The sequence below is a fragment of the Mus caroli genome, unplaced genomic scaffold (genome assembly GCF_978045245.1).
Source record: "Mus caroli unplaced genomic scaffold, Mus_caroli_1 scaffold_6, whole genome shotgun sequence".
Classification (NCBI taxonomy): domain Eukaryota; kingdom Metazoa; phylum Chordata; class Mammalia; order Rodentia; family Muridae; genus Mus; species Mus caroli.
In genome coordinates this window covers 50,920,726-50,946,057 of record NW_028227261.1, presented here as the reverse complement: position 1 = coordinate 50,946,057, position 25,332 = coordinate 50,920,726, and the positions used below count along the sequence as shown (strand labels likewise).

The 25,332-nt window shown below is 42.1% G+C and overlaps 1 protein-coding gene across 4 annotated transcripts in view; it reads left to right on the top strand.

Annotated features, from left to right (window-relative positions):
- Dab1 (DAB adaptor protein 1) overlaps window positions 1-25,332 on the top strand; it is an 887,226-nt gene that overhangs the window by 754,889 nt on the left and 107,005 nt on the right. For all 4 annotated transcript variants that reach the window (XM_085839132.1, XM_085839131.1, XM_085839130.1 and 1 more), the window contains exon 11: window positions 2,923-3,021. In XM_085839132.1, the coding sequence (XP_085695258.1) occupies window positions 2,923-3,021 (99 nt within the window). The remainder of the gene's footprint in view (window positions 1-2,922; window positions 3,022-25,332) is intronic.

Below are 25,332 nucleotides of genomic sequence, written 5' to 3'. Positions count from 1 at the left end.
TGACTGTAGGTGTAACATTTGCCCCCTGTCCTGTGATGTCCTCCCCTAGGAGGAAGAAAGAGGGGTTCCCTCTGGCTCAGTCCTAACATATTTTCCTTTATGAGGGATGATCTTAGTCCATTTGTGCTGATGAGGCAAAAAATCAGGGTTATGTAATTTATAGAGAACAGAAATGTGTTTCCACACACAGTGGTGGAAGCTAGAAAGTTCAGGATCAGGGTGTCAAAAGACCAGTGTCGGATGATTGTCCAGTCTTTCTGCTCCAAGATGGTACTTGCTAAGTACTGCCAGGTGGACAGCTAAGTTCTGTGAAAAACGATAGAGGACAGCAAACCATCTGTGCAGGCACAGCCATGTAGGAGGTCTTTGCTCTTGTGACTTCATCATTTTCCAGAGGCTTCATCTTTAAACATGCTCACAAAGGGGATTAAGTTTAAACATGCAGAGTTGGAGGAATACATTTTGGACCATAGCCAGAAACTATTCTAAATTTTAGCTGGATAATTAACGTTAAAGTCCAGTATGGAAAGATAAAAGTGTATGTTGTTTTATACAAATCAACCAGAAAGAATGAGTGCCAAGTCTTATTTTCCTAGGCCTAGTATCTGACTTGTCCTCTGATTTTTTTTTTCTCAAATAAGCGAAAGAATCTCACTTCTCTTTAAATGTATGGTTTATACCAAACTCCATTCCAGTCACTGGGTCCAGGGAACAAATTTAAGAGTCCCATACACAATTAAATATCCCTGCATCCAGCAAAGTCAGATCACTATCTGATGTGACACATTAAATGCTGTAAGTTCCTTGAAGATAGGAGCATCAGGGAGATGAAACAGATGCAGTTGGCCTGAAGCATGTCTTCAGTGGCTAAGAGAGTCAGGCAGGGTAGCGCTGAACAGAAGTAGGGATTACTCTGATTAGACAGAAGACACATGTTCATCATTTCTCCTTGCTACTTAAAAGTCTTCACAGTGAACTCAAATGCAAGCAGCAGAGGAAGAATCTAGAAACCATTGACTCATAGAACTCATAGAAACCATAAATACCCATAGCAGGGGTGAGGGGGGAAGCAACAACACATTGCACTTTTGAAGGGAGTCACTATGTGACCATTTACAGGGAAATTATCAGTGGAGGCTACTGTGCAGCAGTCATGGGGATGGATGGAGAACATGGAGGAGGAGGGAGATTTTACCTGCAAGAAAGATCTGATGTACAGAATAAGATCTCTCACGCACCAGAGCTTTGAAGGGCTGAGTTATGGTCTCAGCTTCATAACCATTCTCTCTGCTAACTAACTCAGGACTCCCCGCCAGCTTCCCTAGCATTGGTTTTCTCATCAGCAATAGTAAGCCTTTAATCAACTCATTTAAAGGATTTTTCCTATTCTGGCAATTCTGCATGTCTGTAAGATGTCCTTGAGGGTAACTTTTGAGAGTGTGAATTTCCTGCTAATATTACCCATCTAAGAAGGAACTGGATGTCCATTCGTTACCAGACGAAATTAAATTGACTGCATGTCTTCTGTGTGATGGGAATTAAGCTAGGTAGTTTACATAAATCTTTAGTTCTCTCACCTGTGAGAAACAGAACTGATACTTGTGGAAATAGAACTATGATGAAGTCCTTTGTCCAGAATCAGGTACACAATCAAATATTGTGAGGTGGAGATGATTTCCAACACCGAAAGTAAAGATAATCATACAGTTTCATATACAGGGCCCCTCTTGTACCTCTTGATGTCCTGACTGGTCTTATACCAGTTATTCCCTGAAGGATTTCTGGGAGCTTAATGTTCTGAAATCCATACACAGTACCTCTTAGAACTGTGAAGTCCATATTACTTCAGATTTGTCTATGCCTGAAGCCCAGTGCAACTGCTGCTGCGACCTGAGCTTAATCTTTAACAGTGATGTAAGACTAGAGATCTTGTGGCACCCAATGCTGAGGAAACCACAGCCTACACATCACTAGACATCTCTGCAGTTGCGTTACCTCGTGTGTCCTCGACTATGATCACCTGTAACTGCTACTGCAAGGTCTAACTTTTAAAAGTAGATGGTTTTTCTCTTAACATGAGCCCCATAAGCCATAGAGTTGATAGGACAGACTCATTTCACAATTATCTCTTGACCACCTGCTCCCAGTACCAGTTGGGGATGGTATCATCAGCTTTAGTGCTAGACCAAAAAGCAAAGTAGCATTGCTAGCTTCTGTGGGGTTTACCTTCTTGGGTTTATAAAGTGTCTGGGCAGGTGGGAAATAGATTATTTCACAAATGGAATGCATTCACTATGTGTTTCACCTTGAAGTACAAGAATAACCGGGGAAGAATAATGGAGAAAGAATATAAATGTCTTTGAGTAACTATTTCAAATGCCAGACATAAATATTATGATCATGTTTTGCCAAGAAGGAGAGGGGAAAAAGGAGGTAAGATGTGGGGGGGGGGGAGGTCTAATGTATTCTTGCTTCTTTCTAATATCAAAAATTTCATTCATACAAAAATATTTCCAGAAGTATAAAACCGTAATCTTTATTTGAGACTATTGTGAGTGACTTGCCTTTATTTAAAAGATTAAATCCACATTCAATATAAAAATCCAACACATAAATTAATATGAGGGTCTTATTATTTCCATCTCAGGTAGTCGACCCAACTCTGAGTCAAGTATTGCAGCGCAAAGAAGGCATTACCTATAGTGGATGGCCAGGCGTGTATTTATTCCATGGTAGAACAGCGAAGACCAGTATTATCCTAAAACATAAAACGTGAGGATATGATGTAGACTCCCGCAGGAGGGCAAAGGAAGGATGTGTGTGATTGGTGGCTCTAGCTGATGGTGTCTGACATGCTTTTGGCCTGGAGAGAATTTTCAAATGAAAACACTAAAGTAAAAGCCATGTTCTTCCTTCCAACAGGGTGTTGTTGCTGGCGCACGTTCCAAGGGAGAACACAAACAGAAAATCTTTTTAACCATCTCCTTTGGAGGAATCAAAATCTTTGATGAGAAGACAGGGGTAAGCGAAAGCGTCACGTGGCAATGCGAAATTGAATCCATTGACAGATGTGCCCCTAAAAGCCTCTTTTCTGCGGGCAGGAATATCAAACAAGCATAAAAACACATAAAGCAACTGACAAACTTGATCAACTGTGATCATCCATCAAGGCTCTTGCCTGACTTGGCCACGGCATTACTGCTCCGTGCTTCTTACACAGTAATTGTGGTCTAAGTGTCACGCTGTCCCCGTAATCTAATGGGAGATTGATGAGCTCTGAAGAGTGTTAGTCATGTGACAGCTTGCATTAGATTCTTGTGTGCATTGGTATCTTCAGTGATATGCACTTGGGGAGACATATGTTGGCTTTGGGAATATGTTAGGCTAAGCCCCAGACTCTCCAGTGTAAACCGTCACACTTTGCAATTGCTGTTATCAAAGGAATAAATAGAGTTCTTAATCTAAAAATAAATAAATAAACAAGCTATCACTCTCTAATCAGTCAGGGCAAACTACCATGTTTGTTGAATCCACCAGATAAAGAGGTTTGTGTTTTCATCAAGCTCATGACTGCACTGAACTACCAGGCTCAAGCCAAGAACTCCTACAACACTGTGCAACACTGTTGGTCTTGGTCATTGAGGGTTAGAAAAAAAAAAACAGATAAGCATTCTGTGGTCCCATGCCCAAGAGAGCCAGAATGTCGGTTTCCTTGTATTCACTCAGTGTTTCACAGCATATAAAACACCTCCATATACGTAACTCCCTTTGAACTTTGCCAAGATAACACCTCAGGCAATTTATAAGCAATACTCCAACCAGCCATATTATTTGACCTCAATCATGTTGTTATTATTACCTCTTGCTTGTTCTGACTAGTAACACAAGGATAAGAAGATGATAAGCTAGAAGTAAGGAATGTGTTTTGTTGAAGAAGCATACTTCAGGAAAATTACTTCTAAATAAAGCGACATAGAAGAGATTTTGGTCATGAACATAGTTACAACCACCAGAGAATAGGGGTGGCCCAAATAGCCATTGGATGAATAAAATGTGGAATGCTAGGGAGCCTGAACATGCCAGGGATGTCTGGCAAGTGCTGCAATCTGGATGGACTTCGAAAGGAAGATGCTGAATGGGTCACGCTAGGCACAAAGCGACACTGAATGAGGAACCTAAAACATTCAAAATCCTAGACTGTGAGGTATACCAGTGACTGCCAAGGCTTAGGGAGAATGGAGATGGGAGCTGGTTTTCAATGGCATGGGGTCATGGTCAGTGATTTAGAAAGTAGGTGAGAGTGATTATTGAAAGGGGCACAATGTATGATTTGGGGGTACAAAGATGGTTCAGCAGTAAATACTGCTCTTACAGAGACCAGAGTTCAGGTTGCAGCACCCATGTCTCAAATGGTGCCTGCAACTTCACAACTTCAGCTCCCAGGGATCTGATACCATCTTGCATATGCATTATATATATATATGTGTGCGTGTGTGTGTGTGTATGTGTGTGTGTGTATGTATGTGTGTATATATATACATATATATACACATATATACATATATATATATATACACACACATACATACACACACACACATACACTCAGAGACTAAAATATAAATCTTTTAAATGTATGTGTCCTTAATGCCTATATTCTGGCTATATACTTTAAAAGAGTTCATATAAATTTTGTAATATATATTTTAGCACAATAAATATAATAACTAGTAATAAAAGTATGCACTTATCCAGTGCCTCCTACATACTAATTATGTTAGTCATTTTACATGCATTATTCAGTTTCATCCTTACAACCATGCAATAATAGTAACTGCTATTTTCAGATTCTGTAGTAAAACACTGGAGACAAGCTGGCTTTTTAAAGAATAGAGGCTTACTTCGCTACATTGATTGAACCTTAAAGTCATAGCTTTGGCATTAGCTTGGCTGTGGTGAGGACCCTATAGTGTCTATTGTCCCAGCAGTGTAAGCATGAATGAGGGCAAGAGATAACACTTGGAAACAGGGAGACAGCAGGCCACAGGGGTTCCACAGCCCCTTCTAAGGGCAAAAGGATTGCCCAGGAGGTCCTTCCCCTTAGAAGCACACACCATTTCTGACATTGCCACCTTAAAGACCAAATCTTCAACACCTGAACCTTGAAGGATACAAAGGTTCAGATTGTACCCAACCCTAGCCATGTTGTGTTCCAGGCATCCTGATGCTTCATAAGTACCAGGTTACATAAACATCCTAACTATCCAAGAGCTAGGTGGCACCACCATCTCTGTTTTACAGATGAAGATGACAAGGACAGAAAGCTGGGCACGGCTTTTGGAAAAATGGGTAATTAGAGCCAGTGCATTTTGGCCAGTGTTTGCATGGCTGAAACGCCTGTTATATCTTAGGTTTAGTGACAGTCCTAATTTTACCGATTTGCTCGCTTGTTTTTGTTTTTTTATGAACAAGTCAGTCAGATGCACCTTCTATGGTCAGGAGAGGCTCCAGAAGAAGCGAACAAGCAAAGAGAATCCATTGACAAGTCCTGGAGAGGAAGCATAGCTCACCACACAGGGTCACATGGGGAAGACACAAAGGAACCCAAAGACCAGAAGATAGCAGTAGAGGGACCTCCTAAACCTTAGACCATAGCCTTTATTTGAATTCCCACAGGAAATTGAATGCAGAGCAAGGGGACAGTTTGGAACTGTCTATGGAAAATCATCTCCTCTACCTCTAAGCCATGCGTGTAGTCTCCTAGTCCCCAGCACCTGACTCTCTCATGATTAAGCCAGAGCAAATGTTCTCTTGTGGCTTTGGATTGGCCAGTTTGCCTGTCTATCAACAGCATAGTCCTTACTGGACCTTTTGTTGTGTCTAAGAATTTGCTCTCCCTGAGAAGGGCAGTGCTTTCCCATCCAGAAAGGCTTATGCATATCTCAAAACAGCATGATATATGGAAAACTGAAAAGTATTTACAATGCAGTGTTCAGGGATAGAATATAGATTTAACCTCCGCTTCCCCTGAATAGAAAATCAATACAATTTACCTCTATATTATTGGAAAAGATCAGATTGCCTGCTGGTGTCTTGATGGAAGGGAGTTTAGGATAAGGGCACAGGAGTCAGGAGAAACTGGGCTTGAATTCTACAGCCAAGTGTAAGCCTCCACTACTTTCTTCAAACTGTGGTCTCAGAACCTGAGAGTTTGTGCCCTTCCTTGGAAAGATTATACTTTTGGATACCTGTGCTCCACCTGAAACATCACATTAAAATCAGGTGAAAGGATATTGGCAAATCGGTATCTGTCCTGGTGGTTAGGACCAATACCAGGACAGGGACTAGGGGACTGTGAAGTACTCTGGCCAAGCCTTCTCAGCACACACTCCATCTCTAGAATCCTGTAGCGTACCAAGTAGAGAATGGCAGGTCTGCACAGACTTAGAGAAGACATCTGTCTTTCACCACTCTGTGGGAGCCAAGTAATTGGGTGTAACCTCAGAGATACTTTTGCTGTGGTTTATATATCAAATATTATGATGTCACCTCTAGTTCTTTCCTGATTCCAGCTCTGTTTATCATAATGACAGCCAGCATGTTCAAAGGGACAGAGACAGAAGCAGGAGCTTGGGGTATCTGGTCTCTTTCCTTGTTTGCAGACCATGATTTGGGCTTTGCTACTCCTCCTCTATGCCTCGGCCCTCCATCAAATAGACCATGACTATGCCAGATAGAGATCTAGTACTTTAAATGTTTACCAGTGAAGAAGAGTACTTTGCATTCTTAACATTTATATACCTCCTCTAGCATCCATCTTTGAAGTCGTATTTTATTTTATTCTTTATAAAAGGAAACAGTTAAAAAAAAATAAAATCAGCCCCAAAACAATTGGCTTGGTTGAGTAAATGTCAGATCCTTGGTGGAAAATCAGAAAAGGAGGCAGAGTTCAGTGTATGCTGTCTCAATCCACTGCCATTTTATGTGGTTAGCCCTGGTCCTATGCAGCATCTACCTTCTGTAGATGTCCCGTATTAGTCTACCACAACATAAGTCCTGGAAAAACAGCAAAAGGTTTGAGAGGGCATTGGATCTCCTGAAACTGGAGTTACAGATGGCTATGAACTACTACATGTGGGTGCTGGGAATCAAGCCCAGGTCCCTCTGCAAGAGCAACAAGTCCTGAGTTTTCTCCAGGGTGAGTTTATTCAAATCTTAAGTGTGACTGATGAGGGGGTAAAGAAGGCTCCTTGCTGGAAGTTTCTAAAGGGCAGTTTTAGTATGTAGATACCTTTCCCAACAGGCTGACCTGCTCAACAGAGTGATGGGCTATGCTCTGTGAGTGAGTTCACCATCGCAGGGGGCAGGAAGACTGCATCTTATGATAGGATTGTTGAAGGAAGTATGGCAAGAGATATACAGCAAAGCCATGTCTGTTAATTTCTGAGATGAATTTTAAGGGTCTGTTCCTCCCTGAAAGTAAGAAACCCTGATGTTTCTGCTTGAAAGCCTTCCCTGGGAGATGCCAGCACTGAACTGAACCTCTCTGCCCTTGCCCAGCAGGGAAGTGCCAGCCCACTGCATGGTGGGATTTTCATGTTGAGGAAAGGAAAAACTAGACTTTATCATTTGGAATGATAAATCATGATTGATGGTTTTTTTTTTCAGTCTGAATATTTTTGCCCACGTTTGACTACACTTTTTTTTAAGCTGAGAAAAGAAACATTTGCTAGAAAACGTGACAATAGCTAGAATTTTAAAAACCTAAAATTGTCAAAAAAAATGTTTTGATCCCAATTAAAAAGACCCTTTGCAGCAATTTACACCCTGTCTTGAATCTCAAAGAACTCCTGGTCCCTTGTATGAGTGAATTGTGTATTATTATTGGCATGTGGTGGTGGGGGGATAAATCATTGTTGAAAGCTGCTCATATTCACACACTTAAGACATAGCTAATCTATCAGCAGGATTGGTGAGAAGAGAGAGATGACATCCAGTGCATTTCTGTTATTAGTCATGCGAGCAGGAGCCCATCGATAAGCAGGAAGGAGATGCTCAGCAGTAAACCAGTCGTTCTCTAGACAGTCCGGTCTACCAAGCCCAGAGCCTCTCACTCACATTTCACAGAGAGGAAACTGAGCTGCTGGAATGTCCCTGGCCAAGTGTGTAGACCCAGAGCAAACCTGGCAATGCCAAGAGCTTCTCCATTCCTGGGATTATCACTAACCCTCTCTTCTCTCAACTTAGATTTTTATTCCACAGAGTCATTTTACCTAGTGCTATAAAAAAAATCATAAATATTGCAAGATCCTAAGGATGGGTCTGTTTCTTCGGATGGACCATCATGGCCTGCATCAACGTTTCAAGAGGCTAGATTATCCTCATCACAACCGCATATGAATTTCACTCTTTCTTTGGGTGCGCTAACAGTTACCCAGATGCTATCTTACAACCCACTCTATGAAGTAGTCACTATTATTATCGCCATCTTACAAGTGGGCAATTTTAGATCCAAGTAGTTTCAGCCACACAGCTAGTAAGTAATAAAATCAGAATGCAATATCAGGTAGCCTGATGCAGAAACCCTAATACTGGCAAGGGCTACCTAATGGCACCATGCCTAATTTTATAGATGATTTCTTGTAATATATAAGAGAGCAAATTCACATGACCTCTGTCTGATCACCACTGTCATTTTCTTCTTGTGTGCCCTGAATGGGGATAAGAAGCAGAGCAGATAAAGCTGGGATGCCGTCCTCATGGGCAGGCAGAATGTTGACAGTTTGACTCTCAGGTGATTAGCCAGTAGCATCTTGGAAGCCTGTCTATGCCGTGTGCAGCTTGGTTCCTAGGGATTTAAAGATGAATAAGACATGGCCCTTGGCCCTGAGGCATTCATAGCTTAGTGCAAAAGCAGTTTCACAAAGTGAACTGACAGCTGCCAAGGCACAGACATGAACAAAGTTGTCCAGGCTCAGGGACTAAAGCCTAGCTTTGCCTAGAATATTCCTGGCAGTCTTCACAGGAGAGGACGCGCTGATTTGACAGTGGAAGTGGCTGATTGAAAAGATGAGGTGGAGGGGGCTAGAAGAGACAGTAGTGTCTATAAATTCACACCTTTCTTGAAGGGAAGTTATGTGTGCTCATTCTTTGTTTCCTGCAGGATATTGGGTGCCTCTATAAACACGTAGACAAATAAGGCTTTGTCTTCCTGTTCGCCACTGTTGTCTGTTTGACTCATGGTGACTTCCCCAATTTGGGGTTCCAGTGATATTTACTGCAGCAGGAATAAATTGACAGCGTAATTAAAAACCACAAATGCACTGAATAAGTAGAGCATAGCACAGGAAAGGTAGAGAATGACCAAGGACTCCACCCTGCCCCTCATGATAAATGGCTAACCGTGTTTTAAATGCATTGGCTACACTTAAGTTTCAGGACTGGTTGGATAAGTTCCTTTGAGTAAACAGAGTGTCACCTTTAGCAGTACTTCATCAAAAATTGGGCTGTTCCTAGTCAGTTCAAACTGAGTGTTCTGAGCATGCTCAGGAAGAGCAGCTGAGGTCAGTGTGGGAGGCTGGCTGGCCTCAGGGAGGACGACTGTAAGATGAAGGGCAGTGTATTGGGAGATGGGAATCTTCAGAGATGGTACTATCATCTATCAAGAGAGATGCTGATAGCCACACTGTAAATGTAATGACATCGTTTGTGGCTACTGAATCCAGTTGCATGGGATCCTAACAATTCCTGAAGTTTCCAGATTTCCCCTAAGTTGCTATTTATAACAGAAGTAGATTTTTTTTTTTTCGAGATGGGGTTTCTCTGTATAGCCCTGGCTGTCCTGGAACTCACTTTGTAGACCAGGCTGGCCTCGAACTCAGAAATCCGCCTGCCTCTGCCTCCCGAGTGCTGGGATTAAAGGCGTGCGCCACCACGCCCGGCAGAAGTAGATTTTTTTAATCACCTTTTTTTTTTGGGGGGGGGGTGCGAGACAGGTTTTCTCTGTATAGCCCTGGCTGTCCTGGAACTCACTTTATAGACCAGGCTGGCCTCGAACTCAGAAATCAGCCTGCCTCTGCCTCCCGAGTGCTGGGATTAAAGGTGTGCGCCACCATCACCGGCTTTTAAATCACCTTTGATGACTCTTGAGCTTTCTTCTTTCTTCAACTCCTAAGTTTTTACAACAAACTCATCTTGTCTCCCTTGTGTATGTGTAAGGAATCCATACAGCACTTTTTCCTATCACAGCTCTTGGGGGGAGGGGTAGTAATGCAAGAATTTAATTGTTAGGAACTAACTGCTAAGTATTCTTGCAATACTCAGGACAGATGTACACAACAGAAGATATTTTCCTGTGTGATATGACTTTCAAATGTCTTGCCAGACATTCATGTAGATGAGAAACCTGTTTGTAATTACTTGAATCTAAAACCTAGCTTGGTTTCACATATCAGCAAAGAATTTTTTGTGTCATATTCAGATCTCAAGAAAGGGGTGGGGGGAGCACTTTGTTTTGTTGAGAGCTTAGCAAGACCTTTCATGGATTCAGAAAACCACACTGCTGCTTTGTTGATCATGGCTCAGTCAGCCCTCCTTGTGACAGCCATCCCTCATGCCACTTACCCCTACTCTAGCCGTCCCTCATCCAGCTCTCCCGTTCATTGTTTGGTTGCTTGTTCAGTTGTTCTTTGTTGACGTCTATTCTAAACAAAGGAGTATCAATGTCCTTGATCTCTACGTTCTCCTGAACCCTTGTTTATTGATAAGAACGGAGCATACATTGTGACTCTTCCACTGTAGCTGTAACTGAGCACCTATACATAGAAATTCACTTTCTTTTATGGGCTGGAGATAGAGCTCAAGGCTAGGGTGCTTTCCTAGCTGGTGTGAGGCCCTGGATTTAACTATCAGCATCACAGATAAAAAGCAGGGGGAAGTAGAGGGATTGGGAACGGGAGAGGGAGATATGCACATTATTATAAAATCAGAAAATATTTCTTACATTATCTTTATGTTATAATTAGGATATTTTTTATTTGTGTGTGTGTAGAGTAAACTTTATGTGTATAGGGGCTTCTATAACTACTTCCAAATAAGAGGTGATAAAATATGTTATTAAAAAGGAATTGGGGGCTATGTAAGGTTGATTGAAGACTTGTCTCTACCACTGGGAATGAAACAGCCCCAACCCCCATTAAGAAACACAGAGATACATCATGGGGCAATAGATACCCAGGGGAGCCTCCACCCACTCAGATGAAAAGGGGAGGGGGAGAAGGATTGTAGGAGGGGGTGACAGGAAGTGGAGCAGTGAGTAGGATGTAAAATGAATGAGCAAAATAAATAAATAAATAAAACACAGAGGCTGGGCATTCAGGTATATGAATAATAGAAAACTAAAAGAATTTGAATATAAAGGGAGAAAGATAGACAATTAACATCAAAGTTAAGAATAAATGACTTTTTTCATTTGACTAAAAAAAACCAACAACAGAGAAAGATCTAAGAAGATGGGACTGAGGCTTAAAAGACATACAGGAATTAAAGGTGGAAACCCAGACATACAGTCTTCACTGTGGTCTTTGAAGTGGAAAGGTCACAAAGGGGACGAACACAGGGGAGAAGTGGGCCTGGGTTTGCAGTCCTCACCAGTAAAGCAGTTGGAACCTGTATAACTCTAAGAAAAAACAATACCATGGAGGAAAATAACCCCCAGAGCCTCAATTGCTTGTTTCTGTATCTGAATGACTATGTGGATAGGAAGCAAAATTTCAAAATTCATTATTTTAATTGATATGAGTGAAATGTATTTTGTTTGCACAACATGATGTTCTGAAAAGCTTGTGTAATGTGGTAAGAACACGAAGATGTACTGTCAGACATTTCCAAGCCTGCCTCCATGGCAGTTGCCATGAACGATTGAAGGAGCAAGAAAATACACTTGTATCCTCTCTAATTGTTCAGTGTTGGAACAACTGAAAACGTGACTGGACATTGGACACATGACTGGCAAAAACAGCAAGCAGAGTAGTTATGTGCCCGTGGCCATAGGGAAGGAGAGTGCTAGCTAAGCCAACAAGATGGAGACACAACCCGTCTCCATAGGGTAGAGAGACCTGAAGCTGGAGACTGTTGCAAAGGCAGAGTAAACCATTGCGGGGGGGGGGGGAGGAATTAATGAACCCAAAGTGTAGACAGCAGCCTGGGTCAAAGTTTGTCTGAACTCTGGTTTCACAGCCTATCTTAGTCTCTTCTATGGAATGAGTCTAATCTTCCTTGGTTGGTAAATTACAGAAGGAAGACAGTAGCCTCTGCAGCTCCCTCTTGAAAGATCCTGTTCTTGGGTAGGAAGGGAACTCAAGCATTTCCCTGTTCCCAGGTATCTCCTGTTTAAACTACTGAGAACACTATGGTGCCCAGTTTGGGAGTGAACCCCTGAACTTTATCGTCGGCACTCTGCTGTGCCGTGCCTCTCAAGATCTTATTCTGCATGTTTAGGTGGAATTTTGTGTCCCATGAGCAACATCTCCACAATTGTTTTTTTTTTCAAGTTTTAAATTGTATTCTTTGACAATTTCATACATTTATATAGTGGATTTTAGTTGTCTTCACCATTTTCCTATCTTGTTTCCCCTCCACAGAAGTCCTTCGTTTCCAAGAAGTCCCCATCCTACTTTTATGTCATGTTTAATGTGTGACTTCATGAGTGTAATCAGGGTAGCTTTCATGAGGATGGGTAGGAGGGCATTTAATGAATCATGAACAACCTTTTCAGTGCCTACATACTGAACAAAATAACATGATCCCCACAGCAACCATTAAGAGGTAGGGCCTCGTGGACTGCTGCTGTGACATATTGACTGGCTCAATCTCCTTTAGGTCATGACAATTGCATGACAGTTCCAGTCCAGAAGACCAATTTTGTGTGTGCCTGTGTACTTCGCCTTATCTTCTCTCTCTTACATTGTTTCCAAAGCATTGATATCCACTATAATCTCTGTGTCTCAAAGGCGAGCCACAATTTCTTTTAGCCTGCTTTGTCCTTAGAAGCCACTATCTTCTCTTCTTCAGTAGCTTCACCATTTGTAGGCTCCATGATTGTTAGAGTGCTTGCCTAACATCCATGCCCTGAATTCAATTCTTGGCACCTCAGATATCAGGAAGGTGAAGGGAGGAGGGCCAGAGGTTTAAAGTCAGACTTAGATACATCCTTTGAGGCTGCCTATGGTGCCTAGGAACCTGTTTCAAAAAAAACCAGCAAATGATATAAGTGTCTGGGCCACATATCAGATTCCAAGGTGCCTCTTACGAAAGAAATCGGTCCTGTGGTGCAATGGATACTGGAAGCCCTGAAGCTGTTCAGAACTGACCAGTCCCAGGTGTCAGGGATGCAAGAGCCTTTACGCATTTAAATATCCTCATTTCCAGAGGGAGAAGCCCAGAGCACACATGGAAGCAACACCTGAGACCTCCTCACAAATTAGTTGTAAAAGTCTGTAAAGGAAGATGTCCACATCAGTCCCAGTCATCTGCTTAAAATCCCCTTATTCTTTTCTATCCAGGGCTCCCCCAGAGCCAGGGCTACCCCAGATGGGAATAGCATGGTCACCAGGTATCTGAAAGAAGAAACAGGGCCTCTTATATCTCTTCAGTGTCTTGTTTGATAATGATCATTTCATCATTTTCCCCTTTCCTTTCTTCCCTATAGACCCTTCCATGAGTACTTCCCCTTGCTTTCAAATTTAATTTTTAAAAAAGTGTTACATTCATACATATATATCACATTAACAATGTATAGGTAAAGTCAGCCATGGTTTTGTAAACTGCCCCTGTTTGGAAGCTCCCTAAATGAGAGAACCCAAAGCTGAGGATAGTTACAGTAGCTAGAAGACTATGCAGACTCCTGTCATATTTGGCCAACTCAGAAAATACATCTTTTCTTCAGTCTATACCCTCACTAATCCTGTTCTTTAAAGTGGTAAGGACATAATTCTTAATCTAATCCTATAACACAAGTAAGAAAAACATTATTCCCATTAGACAGATGCGAAAACTGGGGCCAGGGTTGATTTAGCAGTAAATATCCAGTAACTGGAAGTGGACCTTCAGTCCATGGAGTGCTAAGGCCCCTGCTTTCCACACCCTGCATATGCTGTGTTTCCCCTGCTACACTGCTCAGGGCCTCAAACAAGCAGGTAGATGTTCACTGGCTCCCAAGGAGAGTGGCCATACTGCCCTTAGGCTTGTCATCATGCAGACAGACACTGACACTGAAGGTTTATTGGGTACAAATAACCTCAAAGGCTCATCTTAAAATTACAGTGTAACCATGGAATGGGTCATCTATCGCTAACAGGAAAAAAAATAACAATGTCTAACCCATAGGCCATCATCTTCTGACTGTTCTGGGTAATTTTTATGTTAAAGATTAGTCTAATTTTGTCCTTCTCTATAGCCACGGATCCCCCCCTGGGATAATGGGGTAAGGACCAGGTGAGACCTCTGTGTCTTCGTTTCCTGCTTCTTTGACCCCTGGTCTTTTGGCGTGACGCACAAAAGAAAACTTATTTATTACTCTCTTTTATTGAGCATCCCTTGACAGACACAGTTGATTTCCTCCCTGATGTTGGTAACATGTATCTTCACTGAATGTTATTAACCCCCATTTTACAGGAGAGATGATTGTGACGTCAAAAATAAAGTATTAGATCACTTGACCACCTTTAAATTTGCATCCATTTACGCATTCAAAATTACCTCCTGTGTTCTGTGAGATGCTGCCAGGCATTTGGTGACACAAAGGCAGGTCCTACCTCGTGGTGCTTATATCCTAAGGTACTAAGACTGGCATGTTATACTAGACATCCATAAATATGTAGTCTACTAGGGAGTCCCCAGTTTTATGGAGCAGGTCAGTGGTAAGGAAGGAAGGTCAGGGAATCCTCCCACCCCAGTGCATATCCCGTGTCCTCCCTTGCTTTGTGTTTTCTCTAAATCACCCATATTAGCATGTTACCAGGGCTTCCTGCAGCTTCGAGGGTTACCTGTGTAATGGAGAAAGACGGTTCTGAAATTCTCATTGGGATTCTGGCAGCTATTAACTTGATGAATCAGGGCTGTCCAGTTGTGCTTCTTCTGTTTCCGTGGCTGAGTGTTTTCTTTGAGGCTTGCCGGTTATCTTTCTATCGCCCTCCATTTATTTTGAATTTTAATTTAAAACTCATTTTCTGTGACCGTGCCTTGGTGTCTAACAGGTGCTTGCAGGTTCCGGAACACTATCCCAGCAGGAGCTCTGCGTGTCCAAAGGGCGATGCTGTGATTAAACAGACTGTTTTCTGCTGAGACCTGTGCAGCAGTGGATCCGGTGGCAAAGGACTCAGGGTTCTGCCTGCAGCAAAAGACTGTATTCTCAGAGAGGCCAAGACCAGAGCCTTGATGGGAGGAACAAAAAGAGATCTTTCTCCTGGAGCCTGTGGAGATGGCTCAGGGATCAAGGCTGGTCTTGGGGCCTGGTGACCACTGGGGAGTGTGTGGACCGAGGTGATGGGTATTGTGGGGAAATACCTTCGTTTGCTATTAGGAGATGTGAGTTTGAGCTGTCACTCCACTGTAGGTGCACGGGTTGTGGTAATACAACCAGCAGTGTGATAATTGAGGTGGTGATAACGTTGATCACACTTACTGGTTCCCAGATCTCTGTCAACACTGTACATACATGTCACTTCATACGTTGAGTCTTAGAACCTGTTAGCAGCTCCGTGTTCTCCTTTGATGTATGCGAGAAGTAATTAACGGCCAGATCTTCAAAATGATCTTGCAAAATAGATGTACTGCCTCCTTTTCAATAGCAGATGCCACAAAGATTCAGAGACAGGCAAAGGGTGGCCTGGCTTCTCAGCTAGGACAGGTGCCCCACCCACCGCGGCATTTCAGACTGCTTCAATTTGTTCACTGTAACAAGAAAACCTGAGGTGAGAAAATGCCCAACGGTGACGGTTAGACACATCTGGAACAGATCGTGTCCATGTACTTATTCAACTTTTGTGCTTCTGTAGATGTATTTACTTCCGGGATTTATAGTGAGCTTAGTTTAAAGCCCTCTTACCATTTTTAGTTTTGAGATCTCAGCCGCTGTTTTTCTGGACTTTTCTCTGCTTTTCTATGAAGTCGGGACAACCGGGCTAATTATATACATCTAGTGTTTTCAATACGAACTATGGGAAGGATTTCAACACAGCAAACCGAAGTTCTAGCTTGTTAGAGATGGGGAGGCAGGTCTCTGTGGTTGTTACTGTGTCTCTGGCCTCTTGGAACTTCCTTGGCTCCTGGTAGCTGCTTTTGGAATTGTACTGAATATCTTGTTGTGCAAGTCATGAAGCCCCTGGTTCACCTCCCTGCCTGACCAGCTCCTAGACCTCAGCTCACTGAGAAGACCTCATAGTGAGTATCTCTAACAGTCAAAAAAAAAAAAAAAGGAAGGACCAGTAGTGAGACTCCCTTTCTTCTGGCCATGCCTGGCCTTCGCAGGGATCCTATGAACAGAGATATTTGTAAACGCTGCTGCGACACATCACATCTAGGTCTGATGTTCATGATTGTGCTGTTCTGTCTTGCTGTTCCACCATCTCCTCAGCTCCCTTCCCTTTTCTCCTCTCTATGTGTACACAGGTGTGCCTTTTTTCTAAGAATCTCCAAAGAAGTCATTTATAAGATGTAACATATAATTTGCTAATAAATTATGTCGAATGACAGGAAGAGACTTGAAGAAGAGACTCACATTTGCTGAGCAACTACTATGTATGGAGGACTGTCTCAGTTTAATACAAAGTCCTATGGGATAGCAGCTCTCCCTGAACAACCCCCCAGCCTGTGAGTCTCACCTCTTCTACCTGTCCTGCCCTACCTGGCGAGGGAAGGCTCTCCTTAACTCCTGTTAAGTCTCAGTTCCGGGTTTCTCATACCTGACACCCTACGCTCTGGAGCACGTGAAAGCATGGTCTGATCAAGAGAGAAAATGGTAAAGTCAGCTTGGTATAGCTGCACAGGTGGTAAAGAGATGACCAGGAGATTTGCTTCCTAGAACACATTTGACTTCTTAACTATTTAGAAAACCAGGGGATTTTTTTTAATGAAAAAAAAAGAAAGAAATTACCAAAGAAACATGGCCTCGCTATCTACATAGCAAATGTTAGCACCCCGAGAGACCTAGGTTTGCATTTTTCATGATGGCTTAAGAGATGCGCAAACTATCTGGAAATTACATATTTAAGTTTTTGAAAATAAAGACTGTGCTGGCAATTGTCAAAACTGAGCACAGCGATAACCTCACTTTCGAGAGGAAGGTAGTTCGTCTTCTATACAAATGGCTGCAAGGAGAGTGTCTGAGACTCTGATACTGAGATGCATCATCTCGTGACTGACTCTGGGCTGTGATGTATTTCCCCATGTGAATAGGCACGCACAGTCTTTCATGTTTATTTCTGTGCTGTCAAAGTCTGTGCCCATGGTCTCCTCCACCCCCTTTACTGAATCCTATGGCGCAGCCCCATGCATACACTTAAAAACTCCTCCATGTGCTGCAGTGAGAAAAAGAATCTTCTAGGATCACCAGTCTCTCTGTAGCTTCCAATGTCCACTCACTTTGCCCCTCACAGCTGATCCTCAGCATTAACCTCACAAGGTGCTCATCACAGGATGGAGCTGAAGCTCAGAGGGGTTGCTGGTCCAGAGGCGTGTGATTGTAATTGATGGAGCATCATTCTTATTTACATCTGATGTCTTTTCTTGCTTCTAAAAGCAAGATATAGTTATTGTAGAAAATTTATAAGACACAATGACGTAATGAACAAGATGAAAATCATCTGAAATACCACCAATTAGAAAACTAGCTAATATCTTACATGAATATAATTTAAGACGATATTATAGCTAATTATACATGTTGCTTTATAATCTACATTGTTACTTATCTGCAAGTTTCCATATTGAGTATTTCTCTACAAATCATTTTCAGCCATGGAAGCATCATAGCATAGGAGACACACGGAATTACTATAATTTTAAAAACAGCATATTGTTAGCACATGGAGGTTGTATCTATGTCTTAGAGGACATTTCTCTACATATCTCTGATTATTTCTCTCATTTAAAACCTGGAATTTCTGGATCAGCATGTATGTGTATTTTAAGACTTTTGATCTTATTTCATTGGTTAATTTTTCTTCTAAAATATTATACGCCCAGATGTCTGTTTTACTGTGCACTTCTCTCCACCTGGAGTATGAAAAATGATTTAAACTTTTTGCTATTGTTGTTTACTTTCAATATCTCTGATTTAACTTCAGTACCTGCTTATAAATATTACGATAGCTCAGTAGCATCCCTCCTCGTGCAGAATTAGCTTTATTAACATATTCTTTTGCACAGTGCTCTTTGATCTTGGGGGATCATTTCACCCAGGTTTTTTCCATCATGATTTGGGAAGGGGGACACTAGTTCTTCTTTGGAGGTCTGATGCAATCATACAGGTAGGGGGATTCCTGTAAAATTTCTTTTTGTGTTGTGAAATGCTCTCTGGGGATGTGTCGTCTTTTTCCTGTGGCGAAAGGATGAAGGTGGCACAACTCAGATCAATGAATGAATCTACCTCTGCAACCCATCATTTCAGATATGTGTGAAGTGTGTGCATCTGCTTCAAACAGTATAGGGGACGAAACGGCACGGATGGGGACAGTGGTGTTACAGCATGGTCCCCATGGTGATTATAATTGGTTTTTGTCTGCCCAGGACACCTCAGTGGCTGTCACAGGGATGAGGGGATCCTGAGACATGGCTGAATTTAAAACCTCATGAAGCCACTTCTAACTTCAGCCATTGTGATTTTTCATGTACCCATATGGATGGACATCACTGGGAAAACTAGGGTTCAATATTCCATGAGGTATAGATCCCACCCAGAGTTCCATAAACACTTTGGGTATGGTGTTTTCTTTGTTGCCTGACTCCCCTCTATAAAGTGGAAATTTTTTATCAGGCTTTTACTGAGTTCCTACTGGACATCAGGCACTGGGATGGGAAGATGAATTCCATCCGCCCTCCTCAACTGCACAGATGGCCCAGTCGTCCAGTCAACACATGATTATCCCATGGTGCAGTTAGTCACATCCCGGGGTAGCAACCTTGCCTCAGGCTCACATCTATGTGCTTCTCTCCTGGTGGCCTGACAGGCAAAGCAGACAGACAACTTCTATGAAATCAGCCAGTAGGAGATACTTCATCAACCTGTACAAGCAATACTGGTGTAGTAGAGGCACAATGTAGGGATAATATGCAGAGAACAGACTCACACCAAAAATACCACCCTCCTCTCTCTCTTCCTTTGCCTAGAAGAGTCTCTCCCAACCCAGTTCTCTTACCCAGTCTCCTTGTCCCTTCCTTTATCTGACTTATGCTAAATAACTATCTGTAGGTCTTTCAATTCAAGCCCTATTTCTTCAAGAATTCTTCCATGTCCCACCAATCTAGGATAGATAGATCTCTTTTCTAGTCTTAGGCATGCATATGCTACTTCTGTTGTAGTGCTTATTAAATATATTCTACAAAGAGAGGATACAACACAAGGGACCATCAATGGATAAATAAGCTCTCTCCCTCCCTATCTATCTATGCACATTATACATAAATAATAAATATATGTGCATGTTATATATAAATAAGCTATGTATAGGTATAAATATGTATATAATTATAAATAAATATGTAAGTATAAATATGTGTATATGAATAAGCTATATATACACATACACACATATGTATGTATATACATATGTGTATATATATATATATATATATATATATATATATACTATTTGCCATTGATGGTCACTTGATTTATCTCTACTCTTTGTGTGTGTGTGTGTGTGTGTGTGTATACATGTAATCGAATACTCTACAGTCTTAGGGAGATATGACATATCCTTCAATGTAGATGAACCATAATGACATTGTGCAAGTTAAATAAGGCAGCCAGTAAATGACAAATATTTTATAATTCATCTTATTGTGTTCCATAGTTGTCAAATTCAAAGAGGCAGAAAGTAAAGTAGATTGTAGGAGATAGGCATGGAGGGAAAGTGACAGATTAGTGTCTAATGGGCTTGTAGTTTCAATTTGGGAATCTGACAATATTCTGTATGGGGATGGGGGTCATGGTTACGCAACAGTATAAATATATTTGGGGTTACTGAACTAAGTGTGTAAAATAGTAGAAATTATACATTGTGTTACATAGGCATGTTGCAGCTGGATAGTGCATGGCAGTGTGTCTTTCTGCAGTGTCAGTTCCCTATACAGTGAGGATGAATGGGCTCCATCAATGGGTGTGTAGTGTCAGGCCATGTATCTTACAGGTGAAAGGTGCTTCCTTAAGGAAGAGTGTTGGCTCTGCACATTGCCTTTGTCTTTCCCAGGCCAGCAACATAGCCTCATTTACAAGTAGAGAAATTTAGACTTAGAGATGCGCGTTGACCTTGTGGAACTCACCTGAGAAATGGTCAAGTCAGGCTTGAAAGCCAGGTAGTGTCAGCCCCGATCCAGAAATATCCCCTTCACTGTGCCAGCCTTTATTTGTCGTCTTCACTCTCTGTGCACAGTTAGTGGGAACCAGCTGAGACAGAGGCACGCAGGTGCGGGTGGAATGCCCCATCTTACACAGAGGATGAATGTAGAAACCTGCAGAGAGTGGGAAGGCAAGGAGTGAAGGAACCTGGCCAGGAAGCTTCGTGAGACAGGCACGTCCCATCTCCCCTTTATTCTGGTCACTTTCTTTTCATGTAGCCAACAAAATGGAATGAGAAGATTTATTGAGCCATCACTTGCTCCCCAAGGGGTGTGTGGAGTCCCCATTTCTTAGGTAATTTAACCTAGAGGGGGGTTGCTATAGGCAACATCCCACATAGCTGAGGATTGATACAATGATTTAGTAGGGCCTCTTTTTACCCTAGTCACTGGCCTTCCTTGTGGGAACCCCCTTCTCCAGCTGCATTAAAGACTCCATTAATTTGCTTATGTATAAATTTAAGCTGCTTGGGTACTATTGCATTTCTGAGAGGTCCTGGCTCAAGAATCTTCAGCTTGTACCTTCTCCCCATCAGGATTGACCGATAAGAAAGATGCATCATACATTTTATTGCCTTGTCAACAGAGGGCATGTGACAACTATAAAGCGCATTCATGTACAGTATGAATAACTGTCAAGGTAATTGATAAAGCCGCCTGTAATAAGGGTGGCTGAAATGGCCTCCTTGTAAGCTGAGGGCTGTAAATGCTCGGGGGCAAGGGGTACAAAATGAATCCCGCCCTCCAGAAATCACTGTTACCTTTAAATAAATAACCAACTGGGATCTGTAGACTTACCTTTCAAGTAATTATTTTATGTTGCAATTCATTTCATCTGACACATTCAAATCAACTCAAAAAAAAAAAAAAAGAATACCCTAAATCTCACATTGTCTGCATAAAGCACACGTCTGGGCTGAAAGAGGTTTGAAACGGAGAGAGGCTGCCCCTTCATTTAAAGAGTTGGGGAAGATGAAGATGCTGGAAGAGATGTAGTCCCTGTTCAGAAGGGTGGCATGGCAGCAGCCTGTTGCCATCAGTTTACTTATCCAAAGCAGTGTCAGGCTCTCGAGTGAATTCTAGGTCAACTCTGTATAACAACAGTAATTGTAGCAAAACCCAACATTGAGCACCCACTGTGTCTCCAGTGTTCTCTTCTCTGAAGAGTCATAGGAGTGGATCCACTTCTGCTATCGGGTGATCTCTGTGCACCAGATTGTTAATGTGAAAACAGTGATAATACAAAACCCCAAGTCCAATCAAAAGATGAAACGGGTCAAATATCCACAGTGCCCGGAACATTCCCAGTGCACAGTGAGTGTTTAACTGTAAACTGACAACAGCCAAGGGCCTCAGAGTTTCGGAGGCTTGGTGTGGAGCTGGGAATGGAGATAAGTGGAGAGAGGGGCAACAAATACATATGTTGTTGGGAAAAACAACATAACCGATGCTAATTATGGGGAAGCTATGTAATAAAAGAGCCATCCCTGGCTTGGAGAGAAGGCTTAGCAGTAAGAGCACTTGCTACTCTTGCAGAGGACTAGAGTTTGAGTTTGGCTATCAGCACCCACATCAGGCAACTCACAACTGCCTGTATATCTCTAGCTCCAGGGGATCCGACACCCTCTTCTTACCTTTGAGCCCCACCTCCACATGTAGCCTGCACTCACATAGAAATACAGGAATACATATGAGTGCTTTCAAATCCCACTGTCTGGGGGCTGGGATGTGGTTCAATGGTGATTACTTCCTTAATGTGTGGGAGGCTCTGCATGTGAATCTCATCCCTCAAAATAAATAAGTAAAACAATATTTTAACATCTGTCCTCTTCATGACCAGTATAGGAAATATGGAGGATTTAAACATCCTAGAAACAGGTTCAGTGTTGTGCCACAAGCAAAAGTGACCTTGCAAATGCAAGTGGCAACTTTGTAAATATGGCATATACATATATATATATATATATATACACACACACATATTATATATGTATATACGTGAGTATATGTATACATATACGTGTGTATGTATAAATATATAGATATTATATATTACATATATATTATATATATGCACATATACATATATAATATATATGTAAGTATTTCCCACTTCAAAAAGTGAGAACAAGGAAAACACATACTTTTTACTGCAAAATGTCTAGCCCTCTCAGCCAAATGACTCTTCTCATTTATTTTATTTCTTAATTGGAGAGAGAATAGGGTGCAACCAGGCACCAAAGCCAGAGTCACTGGGCTCTTTCCTGTAGGTACAAATTAGATCTGTGCGGCTGCTTCTGCCCCTCATTTTGCTGTCTGCAGACTGGTGTTTGTGTGATGCTAAGATGAACTAACCCAGACTTCTATTCAAGATAAATGCTAGTTCTGTTTTGCGCTGAAAGATGTATGCCAGGACACAGAAAGGATGCTCTCCATGGTACTCCTTTAATTCACAGCAGTCTGAGAGCTGTAAAAAGCCACCTAATTACCTTTTCCTCCCCACTGTATATTTCAATGATGGCAGGTATCCCAATAGGTTCAAGAGAGATCTGATATTAAAGCCATCGGACTATAATCTTCTCCTTTCCCCAACCATATTGTAGTCTAGTGGGGAACAGTGACTATTTGTCCTTACAGCCTCCTTTGTCCTTGGGTTTCTTCCATGCATAATGAACTGGGAAGACACTAAACGTTCCTCTTTGCTCTGCCAGCTTCCACCTGGCCACTTGTAAAATGGGAACGGCCAATCGTTCAAACTGGTCAGTTTGGAGAATACTGAAATGACTTCTGAAGAAGTTGACTGTGTGATTAAATGACCCTGGGAGTTTCCCAGCCTGCCTTGTGAGAGAGTCTGTGAGAAATACTTATTGTCCTGATGGGAATCTGCTGAGCTTTGCAAACAGCAGCCACACTTGTCAAGAGTGTGTTTGCAATTCGTTAGATCTCAGTGCGAGTGTGTAGGAACCTGGACTTGAGTTATGGAGGAGGCAAGAGCAACTGCAGTCATTCGCCTACCGGTCAGATGAATGTCCATCACGAACTTGGTACTCGGGAGCTCTGTGAAGCATCCAATCAGCTTACAACGACTTTCTCACCAGCCGCCTAGTTCTTTGAGAAGCATTGAAGGCCCTCATTCCCAAACAGAGGCCAGGTTTCCTACAAGTCACAGCCTTCTCATATTTATGGTCTCAGCTCAAGGAATTCCTGGAGCCCACATGACTCCTCCTCTTCCTCCTCAACCTTCCCCCACTGAACAGCTTTCCTTTCTGAATGCAACCCCATCCTGTATAGTAGCCACCAGCCACATGTGGTTATTTAACCTTAAATCTGAATGACTCCGAATGAAATAAAATATGTGAACTTGGGGTCTGAGCCACACCAGGTATGCTTTAAGTGTTGAGTGGTGCCAGTGGCTACCAGATCAGAGTAGATACAGACCTTTCTCTTGTAATACAAAGTTATATTGTCTTGGGCTCCTCTTAAGTGTGGCTCACTCTCTTTGCGCTGTATTGGAAACATGCCCATTGCTTCCAAGTTCCTAGCCTGTGCTGACTACATAGACGTACTTTATGATCCCCAAAATGACTTTAAAGTTAGGTGTAACTTAATACCTGACAAGCTCAAGGCTTACTGGTATTAAGCCATAGAGTCTTGGCTGAGAAATAGCTACAGGCTCTGTGCTGACACCAGCGCTGTGTTGGCTACAGGTACTTTTGCATTTAGGAGTGTCATCACATCATTTGTTTCTGATTGACGTCTGTTATGAGCCTAGGAGATGGGGCTGAAGAATTGGGCTGGGCCCTAGAGTGTGGGCAGGATAATGGCACCCATCCACTTTATAAGCTTTATTCATTTTGTGCTTCACACTGGGTTGTATATGCCCTTTCCAATTCTCCTAATCATCACATAATGTAGATGCCATTATTGAATTCAATGTTTTTTTTTTTCAATTAAAAACAGGAAAATGACTAGTAAGGGTAATCAGAAGAGGAAATTAGCAAGTAGAAACTCACAGATCTCTACTGAGAAGCCAGAGTCAGGACATGGAGTCTTGTTACTCCAATCCACTACAATCAGGTCTTAAGCCTCAGCCTCCAAAAAACGTGTTCTCAGCTTCTCTACATAGAGGAGCCATGGAAAACCTCTTCTTGCATTAGGAAGCTAAACAGAGGAGGATGTCTGAGAGGATTGGATGCCTGGAGCTTAGGAACTCGTGTGGTCCCTCGAGAGCAGGCCTTGTGTAAAGACCCGCTCTTTCCCTCCTCTGCGGAAGAGCTAATCGATGCAGCAAATATGTCTGATTGACTTCTTGTCACAGCCCCATTTCACAACAATGGGCAACATCTTCTGTAATCCGAAAACTGATTACAGTCGTACGATCCTGATTTGCTTTGCTTTTAAAAAAATAAATAAATAAATGGAATTCCTCTGTAAGAGTAAGAACTCTTCTGCTGCACTCCCTTATGTTTCCAAGGAGGTTCCTTTCCCATTCCTATTTTTTTTAATTTTTAATATTTTTATTACATATTTTCCTCAATTACATTTCCAATGCTATCCCAAAAGTCCCCCATAGCGCCCCCCACTTCCCTATTTTAAGTGAGTTTCTTAAGTTACAGTGACTGAACTTGAAGATACAGCAAAGAAAAAAAAATAGCACCATCTGCAGTCCATTTCCATTCATTAAGAATGCTGAAACATAATGAAAAGATGACCCAG